The sequence below is a fragment of the Plutella xylostella genome, chromosome 22 (genome assembly GCF_932276165.1).
Source record: "Plutella xylostella chromosome 22, ilPluXylo3.1, whole genome shotgun sequence".
Lineage (NCBI taxonomy): Eukaryota > Metazoa > Arthropoda > Insecta > Lepidoptera > Plutellidae > Plutella > Plutella xylostella.
The window spans coordinates 10,158,043-10,169,790 of NC_064002.1; the positions used below are offsets into that span (position 1 = coordinate 10,158,043).

Here is an 11,748-nt window from a genome sequence, read left to right on the forward strand (position 1 = left end):
AGAAAACGGGGTAGGCAGATAGATTTTCCCTTACAGTACCCGTATTACCCATACCGGGATCTATGTTTTTAAGATTTTGCCGAACTTTTTCTTTGCGTACTTATTTTAGTACTCCTCAAGCAATAGCTATACGAGTTGTTAGGCATTGGGATAGGTAATAACTAGAATAGGTATATAGGTGTAGTTAGAACCTTATCGATGGTTTTATGCCTTGTCTAAGGTTTTATGTCATTCTTTTTAGAACAATTGCTCTTTTGTGTTCTTATCACCGTTTATTTTTATTTTCAATTAGCCGCAAAACTTAGGCGCAACAATTAGATTAGTACTTAGCTAAGTATTTAATTTTGATCCCACGCCTATATGTATGACTGAGCAGTCTCTTATGTTTTTTTTTCATTTGAACAGTTTAAAAACACAATTTAAGTATACAACTAAAATTGAAACTAATGGAAACAAAACCTACTATAAAAATAATCTCCTGAAAATCAAATGTAGGATGAAATTGTATGAAAATAAAAATACTTGCTAGTTATAGTTTGGTTATTAAATTCAATTTTATAGCCTCGTTTTTATGTTATTGATACCTAGTTGGTCACGGTTTTCCGATAGGGAGGCATGTTGAACGTTTCATATTCTCATTTCTCTGTGTTTTGAGAGAAACATAGTGTTTTCTGTGAAAATATTGTACTGTAACTGTACCCACCACCATTGTTCATCACTATTTCTGCAGGTTTGTACACTTAGATAATGAGTCTTATAACTGAAAAAACTTTATTAATACTAATTAATGTACTCAAGTAGATCTACATAATGATGTAGAAGTTAGCTAGATGATCTAAGATCAATTAATATTAATCGGTTTACCTTTCAATTAATTTTACTGTCCTATGCAATAATTTAAAATAGGTACCTATGTACAATTTAATAAAATAATACGATTGGCAGGTGTTATTTCCATAACATATTACTATTTAATTTCACTTTTACAAATTACATTATTTTAACAGCTGTTTCATGGCTATTGTTTTCTGGGCCTAGTTAGGTATATAACCTAATTGCAAATATTAGTTTTGTAAAAATATAAAGTCATTTCATTTAATTACTACAGTCCTTTGGTATGTAATAATAATAATAATGTTTAATATATGTATACAGACACACAAGATATGTTTTAGGAAGGAAGGACCTCTATTTTTCTGGGCATCTCTTACACCTCTGAGTCTTATTGTATTATGAAACTCTTTTGTATATACCGGTATTTTTTGTTGACTGTAGACATTTTAAATGATTTCTCTTTGTCCACAGACAAGATAGAATAAATCCAAGATGGCGTCGCGCGTAGGTGCAGTATTCAGCGCGGGGGTTTCCCCGAGATCATCTAGTCATAGCATAAGCAAATGTTTTATTTACACCGTCTTCACAGTATTCTTGCTAGGTGAGTACTTTCGTCAGTAGGTAATTAGTTTGGGATATTAAACTTATGAGTGTCATTAAATTAATCGATGCTCAACAGACACGTTATCTGAACTGAATAATCGTTATGTTATATTTTATGACCACTAATTGTATCTCTCAAATGTACCTAAGTACTTACTTTGGTGCATAATTATTATGTTAAAACAATTTTATATGTGTTTTCAGGTTTACCAGCTGCCAATTCACAGATAGAAAAACTTTACGTGGACATCACAGACCTTGAGCTATTGGTGGACGAGACACATCTCTTCAAATTGGTGCAAATGTAAGTACCTATCTGACTTATGTAGTTAAAACTAGGCTAATCCGCTAATATTTTTTTACCAAAGCATAGATGGCGCTACTAATTACTTCATACGACGACCATAGCAATGGAATCTACCATCTATGATTTTGTTTTTATAATGATTCAGAAAGCTCCCATTTTACATCCGTCATTATACACTTTTCTACTCCCACCGCCACCAATATAGTCAACATACGACGAAAACAGTTAATTTCACAACCTCCATTTCCCTAATTCCAGTGGCACATACAACGAGACTCTCACAGTCTCGGCTCAGATCCAACATGGCGACATCGTCCAATTCGTCCCCTCGACCGTGGTGCTCGCCGCCGGGGACCCGCCCAGCGCGTCCGCGGAGATCTCGTACGACATCTGCGCGTACGGGAAGAGCCCCGGCCATTCGGAGGTCACGTTTAATGTCACGCCGGCTGGGTTTGTTAAGTGAGTGCAGCTGTTTTCGTAAAAGGCTTTAGGCATGTAATGTAATTATTGTGGCTAGTGGCGCCCTCTATTGGTGTAAGGCGTGTAAATAAAGATCTAAAATGGCGGTTCATACTGCAAAACGCCACGGCTGATACCTCAGGACACTTACACTGTTTTCAATAAAACCTTTGCATCGCTTTTAAGAATAAATAAGGCAGATGTACAGTCTAGCGCACATACACCTGACCGGTAGAATTGACACACTGAGAGGGCTCAGGTTTCTCTACTAGGGATGCCCGATTTTCTGGCTTGAATCGATCTTTTGGATCGTAACTCCGTGAATCGATTCTCGATCTAAATCGTATGAATTTTAATCGATTTAATCGATCTTAAAAGATCGTATCAGGAAAAAATCTTTTAAAATATATTTTCCATGTAAATAGTATGGCTCGGAATCATTCTCAGAAAGATCTTAAAATATTACCACAAGTCTATTTTTAGTAAAAACTTTTAAAAAATCGCGCTGGTTCATAAAAAAATGGCTATTACGACTAAGCCGCTCAATGGGGAAGAAAACCAAGTGAAACTTTGGCAGCTTAATCGAGTGTATCTGACTTAACCTGACCAATAAAGTTATTGGGGTAATAAATTGCGACTGCACCAACCAATAAGAACTGGAGAGTTTCGTTTTCTGATGATACGATTTTTTCATACGCTCTTCTCTCCATACGATTCGATCTACCTGCAGATCGCATTCCATTGAATCAATTCAAAAGATCGGTAGATCGTATGGCCGTGAATCGATCTTCCAAAAAATCGATTCAGATCGGGCATCCCTATTCTGTACCCGACACTGTACTATCTAATCACCATGCACCACCAACTAATCAATAAGTTTTTCTCTCCGCAGTATGGACACTGTATTCCTACGCATCACAGTGATGCACTCTCACGCCATCAACATAATCTCCTACATAATGGGCTGGATCTACTTCGTGGCGTGGTCGGTTTCCTTCTACCCGCAAATATACATCAACTTCAAGAGGAAAAGCGTCGTCGGGCTGAACTTCGACTTCTTGGCGCTCAACATTATGGGCTTCACCATGTATTCTATGTTCAACTGCGCTCTCTACTTCTCTAAGGATATACAGGTGTGTTTAAAACAATATTAAAAACACAAAACGGGATACTGAAATTACTAATACATTTACTTTGAGCTTAGTTCAAGTTTTATTAGATTTTTTGTAAATTGAACAGAAAACGTAATCATATTTTGTGAATTTACGCGAACACCAAACCTTGACAGAAATCCACACTGTATTGTATATGTTATCTCCAATTCGCCTGCTAAACGTGGATATTATGGTTGCGTGAATCTGTAGTCTCATGTATTGCTGAAAATGCCCATAGCGGCCTATTCCACACAATTCCATTAACATATCTCCGTTAAAAATGTTATGCACACGTCATATCACACGTAAAACAGATGCTCGTCATCGCTGTCAACTACCTGACGAATCTAACAAATACCAAACTTCCATTAAACACCCATAACACCTTTTTACCACAACTCACACTCATCATCCCATTTCCCCCTCCACAGACGGAGTACTTCGCGCGCCACCCCCGCGGCCTCAACCCGGTCCAACTGAACGACGTGTTCTTCTCTCTACACGCGTGTTTCGCCACCATCATCACTATTGTGCAGTGCTTCCTTTACGAGGTGAGAATGTGTTGTAGTATTCTGTTCTGATGAAGCCTGACTTGTGGGCGAATCACGACTATTGTCGACTATAGGTGTCTAGGTGTAATTCGATAGGAGTTTGTATGCATTTTATTAGTTTTTAACGTTATCGACAATAAACCGCCTATAATTACTTATCGAACAGAGTCGAGCATATTCGTGATTGGCACACAAGTCCTAATCCAGCTGTAGAGATTGCTAGTTTTCTTCTTAGCTTGACGTTAATAAACACTAGAGCGTGTCTAGGGTTCCTGTATTTAGACTGGCTTATCCTTTTCGATTAGCGACATTCGCTGATTGCCCGAGAAGAGCCTCCCTGAGTGAGGTAACAACTGTAAGAAGAAGGAGCCAGCAATTCATTGAGTTATTACTAAACTAAGACACTAATCCCTAAAGTGCCTAACTAATAATTATACTTCATGCGTTTCCAGAAAGCCGACCAGCGCGTCTCCCTTGTCGGTCGCGGCATCCTCAGCCTATTCGGGGCGGTCGTCATAGTCAGTGCGAGCGTGGCCGGGGCAGGCAAGATGCAGTGGCTCGACTTCTTGAACTACTGCAGTTATATCAAGCTGTGCATCACGCTTATTAAGTATATGCCGCAGGTGAGGAAATTTAGCTTTATTTAGTTCTGTTGAGATAAAAAGGATTTTGGAACTCCGAAGCATAGAGCCCCGTGAGACATAATGCAATTTTAATTATTTCTGATTTCTCGGCATACAAATGTTTATTTACTAATGAGAAGGTTGCAGGCATCGGGGTTCGATTCCCGGCCGAGCAATATATTTGATACCTAAGCACTTCCCTGATTAATATCCTATTTCTGACAAGAAATTAGGGCACAAAAATAAGAAACAAAAACGCTTTCGTATTCACGATTGTAGTACTTATAGGTTGAACTATTTAATATAACAAGTTAAGCCACACATATCTCGGCAACTCATTTGTACACCGCACCGCCGGTCACAATATATTTTCTATCGAGTCTGATTTCCAAGGATATGATTTTCATGTATTATTAATTACAGATATTAATGTATTAAAACACCCCTATTCCCCAGGCATACATGAACTACCAGCGCAAGTCGACCGTCGGCTGGTCGATCGGCAACATCTTCCTGGACTTCATCGGCGGGTTCCTCTCCATCCTGCAGATGATCCTCAACGCGTACAACTACCACGACTGGATCTCGTTCTTCGGAGACGCCACCAAGTTTGGACTTGGCCTGTTCAGTCTGATCTTCGATGTCTTCTTCATTCTGCAGCATTATGTGTTCTACAGGTTGGTGTGTTATTTATTTGGTCGGGTTATAATTGAAGAGGCATTTTTTGTTGAGGACTAGGACTGGTTTTTAACGGATCGAAACCTAAAGGGGTTGTAAATAACCAGTTTGTGTAATTTTAAATGAAAAATGTCTCTTTGAATTTTATCCCAAATGCACTAAAGTGTAAAGTCGGTTATTCAGCAAAGGAAGCGGTTTAAAAGCGTTCCCATTGTAATCTAATCGTATTAATTTGTTTCATATAAACATGGGATCGCCTTTGAATCTTTCTATTGTTTCTGATGGCACACTGGTGTTGGCTAACAAAGGTGGTAGTGTGATGTGGCGGGTTCGAATCCAGTCCGAAAAACATTAAGTACTAACGATATCAACAAACAATTCCTAAACATTAGTGTAATACTTGTAAATTTGTAAACGGACTAAATAAGCGTAATATTTGCAGGCTAAAATTTTGAATAACTTGAGAACAATAACCTTTATATTACGCCTATTATTACGCTTAGTTAGTTCGCCATTTTGTTTTCCCACTGTCAAACTGTCAATTTATGTTCTTACTTTTTGACGGTTCTTTGAGATTCTGTGTACCTATACGTTTTTGTTCAAACGTGAAATATTTCCCTGGCTTGTACATTATGCTTGACATTGTACCATTTCATTTCAATCATCCGGTCTCTGTTGGGTCCATAACTCTAACTCACATTATCCTGTTTGTTCTAACTAACACACTTGTCTACTCTTTTCTTCAATACTTCAAATTCTTGACACTCAACACTGAAAAGAAGGAGAAAGAAGGTGAAAGAAGGAACACTACAATGGAATATAAAAGCTCCACAAAGCTTGAAGTCAAATAGAAAGAAGAAATCTGAATAATAGATGAAAGAAACGCAAGTCACAGAGCTGTGAAACTGAAAGAAGAAAATGAAATCAAGATTCCTGAGAACACAAAACATATCCAAACACTGATTGTCTACAAAATATACATTCAGCCAGTCAAACATCACGAGAACATTATCATCATAATATTTTATCAACAATACAAAATCATATCGAACATAACCATCCCCAAAGGATCCAATACAGAAATCCTGCCATCCTGCTTGCAACGAAAACCAAAAAAATAATCATGAAGACAACGCTTTAGCTTTCAAAACGCACGCCGGTATAAAAAACAAAATAGGTTTTTCAAAATTCACTTTTTCTAAAGAAACAATATTTTTGTCTATCGCATTTTCAGAGAAGGCAAGGAATTTGAACTGGTTAACGGTAGTGATGAGGGCTCGAATACGGCAAGCGGTGATGGCAAAGAATACTTTTTGGTCACGGAATATTGGTATGTATATGGCTGCTATCTTTCTACTTGAAGTGGGTTGTGTGAAACACCTTCTTTTGTTTAGTTTTAATTTGGTCTATGGTTTTAGCTTTAACTTTTTTAATGCAGTAGTAGTACGAAGAAGTCCCAATTATTCTTATTAGATTTTATTTTATTCCACTGTAAATATGTTTTGAACATAGGAATTATGATTTTATTATCAAATGAGTTGTCAGCTTGTCAGTAACTAGTTTGGATGTCTCTATCCGTTCTTACAATGTTTTTATTTTTTAAATACATGGGATTTTCGTATAACTACTGCACGGAGTTTGTATCTAACAGTTTCTTGTACGTTTTAGGCACGCCGATGAGAAAAACAACAATATGGATGGAAAGGCGTGATGACTGACACCAGAGATAGATCTGCGAAGATACATCTAAAATAGTTTAAATAATAATTATAAAATAATGCATAGAATAAATCCATCAGAAAAAAATGGCCACTGCATACAGCGCCATCTATGAACCGCCTGTAGTATGAAGTTACAATGTTATTTTATCATGCAAATACATTGGAACGGTCATACATACCAAAAACAAGTTGATAAAACTTTGTCAAACTTTTATACTATCGAATTTACTGTAGAAGATTATTTATAATTCATGTCTATGTATCTAAAAAAATATCAACAGATTTTATACGTATATCTATTGTTAATAGTAAATAATCCCCAAATGTGGGTTTGATAAGTCAGCTCTACTTCCATTCTATGTACACTTAGTTCCTATATCTAACACCAAGATTCCTTTGCATTTATACTGTGGCGCTAGAGAAGCTTCTAAAGCGTAAAAAGAATCCGCCAAAATATCACCATTAAAATTATTATATTGAAAAGAGTCTGTAACTCTTAATTTTGGAACTGTGATCTAATCTAATATTTAGTATGTTATACAATCTTAAAGAAATACATTTTATATTAAAATGTATTTAATTATTTACATGCGCATTTTTGATTCTAACATCCCTACCCATTATTTGCATATTTCATACTGTTTCCGCTCCTTATCTTCTTGTATTAGTATGAAGTTTCTTAGCCAACGCTTATTTTTAAGAGGTAAAAGTTTAAGAGGTTTAAGTTTATTTAATAAGTTTCATTTAAATATTGGTTTATAATAAACGAATCTTGATTCTGCTGTGTTTTTATTTTAAATCCCATTGTCAGGGGTCAGGACCATAGTAATACATAATCCCATAAAAAACAATACTTGTCAAAAAAAAACAAGTCTAAGTTGCCTACCTACATAAATCGCAAACTTAAGGTAAGAATCAAGAATCTTTATTTTTGGCTACGTAATGTATACGTAATGAATAAACGTAACTTTAATACTACAGTTTCCAATACACAAAGTTCATTGTACATTAAGAAAATTTGACTATAAGTGGTAGCACTGGTAGCCTGATGTTACATATTTGTCCGTAGGTAGGTAATCCATCCCTTGCGGATTTATTGTGCATGACGCGAATCTTTTGCTCGATTTGGCAGGGGCACTACCGTGCGCCTATATTTACTTGGTGGGGGCACTGCCGTGCCCCCAAATATTTTAGTTTTTCCTTGGTTAGCTTCTAGGTCTGCTAGAAGTGCCTTAGAATTTTTATGATCGGTGAGTGAGTGAGTGAGTGAGTCAGTCAGTGACAAAATTAAGAAATTTTGACCCGTTATAATTCTAAAACTACTGGTTCAAATTGAATGAAATTTGAAATGTACCGTGTCTTTATAATGCCTGCATGGTTATTGAAAATTCAGTTTTCTAGTTTTATCCACAACGAAGTAACGAAACGAAGGGGTCGAAAATGGCCTGTATTGCTTCGAGAAAAGGATGGTAAGGCCGTGCCGCTTTTTTGCTCGACTTAGTAGCCTAGAAAGAAAGAGTAGAAAATAATAGGGGCGCCACTTTTTTTAAGACATCGCCATTGGCCATAGTTTGTCTTGTCATTATTATGATACGCTGATAGGCTTTTTGGTAGGTATAGATGATTTATTTTGATTTCACAATCTGAAACATTGCCAGGCACGATACCTACTTATACAAAAGGCTGTTTTCAGTATACTTATTAGTATTCTTACTTCGCTTTAAGATTTTGAAGCAGATTTCACGTGCTAAATAAAATAATATTTATAAGTATGTGGTTCGTTTGAAGATTAATTAATAGGTACACTCCGACAAGGGTAACTTTGCAACAGTTCAGGAAACAATGATTCTTTATAATTGCTGACACTGTCTTAGAGTATTGTTAAGGCTGTTTTTAAAAGCATGCGGATTTGATCACGCACGCGGGATTGCCCCGCACGCGTTCATACAAGCATTGTAACGCGTGGAATATCATCCGCGTACTATCCCACGTGCGTGACGAAATCCGCATGCTGTAAAATGCTATTAAAACGCCCTTACTCTTCTTCATTGATTAAGGGGAAGCAATTTAATTAAAACATCTTTTATCCGTTGCAAAGTTAGCGTTGCAGTGCTCTAGTACTTACCTAAAATATATTTTATTCATTCTCTTATCTTTATCTCTGGAAGATGAATCTAAGACTGTTCAGTATTATTAGGATAATAACATGAATGATAAGTGCAGTAATAAAGACAGTATTTAAGCTAGTTTAATGAGCAAATAGAATGACACCAGCATGCACGGTATTTCCTGAAAAATATGGATTTTGAAAAGGAAGCGATAACAAAGATTACTAGCAATTTTTTTTGTTGAAAATGGGTACCTACTTACATAAAAGTTTTATTTCACAAACGCAAGGTATTTACGAAGCTGACTGCATGTGAGTATGTGACGAACTGCTGACCACAAACCACAAACCATAGGTACGTGAATATAAAACTGAGTGTAGGGACTAGGGACAGAAGTCAAAGTACAAAAGTATGTTCAGAAGTTTTGGGAATGGACACCATCGCATCGTATCGTAATAAATAGCATGGCGAATTAAATTCTTATCTTGTTCCTGAAAACGACTGAACGCTCATTGGCTGATGATAATGATGGTAAGAAGAGTCGACGATAATGCTGTACCTACCATCGGAGAAATGCTCACGCTAGTCGGACTGGCTATTCTAATATCACGGCGACAAACTAGTATATATTTACCATATATAGGTACACATAGAAGAAGAGACAATGCCTTCGGAGGGTCTAGTACAGGTTTGTTAGGTTGTCGGAAACTATAAAAGTTTACGTTTTCTCGCATACAAAGTGGCGCCTCTAGCCGAAACTATCATGCAACTTTTGAAAGATAATGTATGCAGATGACAGAAAAAAAACATTAAGTAACTTTTATAGTTTTCAAAAAATGCAAAACCTGTACTAGACGTACGGGAAGTTTACGTAAAATGACGTAGTTATCGTAATCTATTAATTTACCTAACAATGTAATAAAATGCTAGTCTAGACTGTAGACATGCAATGTACATAAGGACCTGTATATATTCTGATACATACTTGTTAGGTACTATGTATGTTACTACTTACCTTTCTATTGTATTGTTCAGATTTCTTTTCCCTATTATCTTAAACAAATACCTACAGTTGCGATTGCGATTAGACTTTGTAGCGATCGCGTTACCTAGGTATTCATAAATCTTAATGAATATAAAAAATGCTAAAATAATAGGCCGAAAGGGTGTGACTTAGGTGGTCATTCTAACAACTTTGTTTCTACGAGCTTTGAAAAATCATGAATTCTTAGTATACCCTTTTTGCAACACCCTGTATATGTATATCTGAGTGCTAAAGACATATGTTTATCCAGGAATTTCCACTAAAGACGATGCGATGCTCGCATAAGAAAACTACTTTAAAATAATAATAAAACAATTTTCTTTTGCAGGCAATCCCACTACATTCTGCTACCAGGGACTACACATTCCGAGTCCCCTCAAGAGGCAGCCATGATGGATGATGAAGATGACCTGTCAGAGGTCCCTGATGGCTCTGCACCAACCAGCGAAATCCCCTACCAAGGATCCCCAACGTAAAGAAAATGAGTATGAAAATGATTGACCTGACATAGGCCAGAAAGATTGGCCATCGCATTTGAAAGAATAGCCAAATATGGTGTTGGTGATTGAGGGTTGAGTTGGGTGAAAGAGAAGCAAATAATGATGTTTACAAGGTATTAAAAAGAAGAGATATTAGTGAATTGAAAAAAGTGTAGTGAGATATTGTAAAACAATTATAGTGGTTATTAGTTATTGTGTGACTGAAAAGGTGATACAAACATTAAACAAATAAACTGATTGGTGATATACTTAGTGTGAAGGAGCCTTTAGGAGTTATAGTATAATGAACTTGTAATTTCATTTTAAAACATAATTTTTTATCATTACCTTTGTAACTATGTACTTTCGGAGATAATCAATATTGCACGATAGCTAATAAGATCGTAAAAAGTATAAATATCTAAGTACCTACCTTCATGAATTATGCCTTGTTTACGGTAGTGGGTAGGTACTTAAAAAAGTAATATTATATATATGTGGATATATAATATTTGTAGATGTAGATAGGGCTCGATGAATTTAATTAAAACTTATGTTATCCAAAAGTGTCCTTTTTAAATAACTCCCTAACGAGATAAACTATTGTAGGATTTAGTTTCAGCTTTAGGTAGGTAGGTAGTATGTATAAAGATAAAACTGTTTATCGAATAAATTACATTATATTTAACTAGTACATAATAGCTATAATAATTTAGTAGGTAACTATTGAAAAATATTGAATTGTAAATTTACTGCAGCCGTTCATAATATGGAAACATTATAACTTGTCCAATCTATAATATATAGCTAGCTTGTGTTATAATTATACTATACACAAAATAGCGCAATTACTTTATCTGAAGCAATAAATGTTAACATAAATTCGCAATAAATATAAATTTATAGTTAAATAAAATGATTTATTTTTATATACCTATCCTACTTTAAAAGGTTCCCCCATATGGAAAAATAAACTTAAGGTATCATAAATTCACAGTTTATTTAGATTTAGGTGAGTGTGTGCATTAAATTAAGACAATATTTGGATTCTTATCAAGCTCGTGACAAGGTTGGGAAGAGTTTCCTTGGTAAGTAGGTAGAATAAATAAAAATAAATATGTTTATTAGGTTAGATATATTTCTACCTACTAAGATAGAACTTATTCGAGGCATTTGCAGTACTATC

The 11,748-nt window shown here is 35.8% G+C and overlaps 1 protein-coding gene across 4 annotated transcripts in view; it reads left to right on the top strand.

Annotated features, from left to right (window-relative positions):
- LOC105382149 (cystinosin homolog) overlaps positions 1-11,491 on the top strand; it is a 31,353-nt gene extending 19,862 nt beyond the window's left edge. For 2 of the 4 annotated variants that reach the window (XM_038105350.2, XM_048629045.1), the window contains 8 exons: positions 1,306-1,435; positions 1,642-1,741; positions 2,003-2,203; positions 3,096-3,336; positions 3,789-3,908; positions 4,361-4,531; positions 4,988-5,208; positions 10,412-11,491. In XM_038105350.2, coding sequence (XP_037961278.2) covers positions 1,327-1,435; positions 1,642-1,741; positions 2,003-2,203; positions 3,096-3,336; positions 3,789-3,908; positions 4,361-4,531; positions 4,988-5,208; positions 10,412-10,559 — 1,311 coding nt within the window. In that variant the 5' untranslated portion in view covers positions 1,306-1,326 and the 3' untranslated portion in view covers positions 10,560-11,491. Of the gene's footprint in view, positions 1-1,305; positions 1,436-1,641; positions 1,742-2,002; positions 2,204-3,095; positions 3,337-3,788; positions 3,909-4,360; positions 4,532-4,987; positions 5,209-6,443; positions 6,540-6,877; positions 7,518-10,411 lie in introns of those variants that run through there. The other 2 variants (XM_048629046.1, XM_048629047.1) reach the window with 2 other exon arrangements.
- Positions 11,492-11,748: the final 257 nt, after the last annotated feature.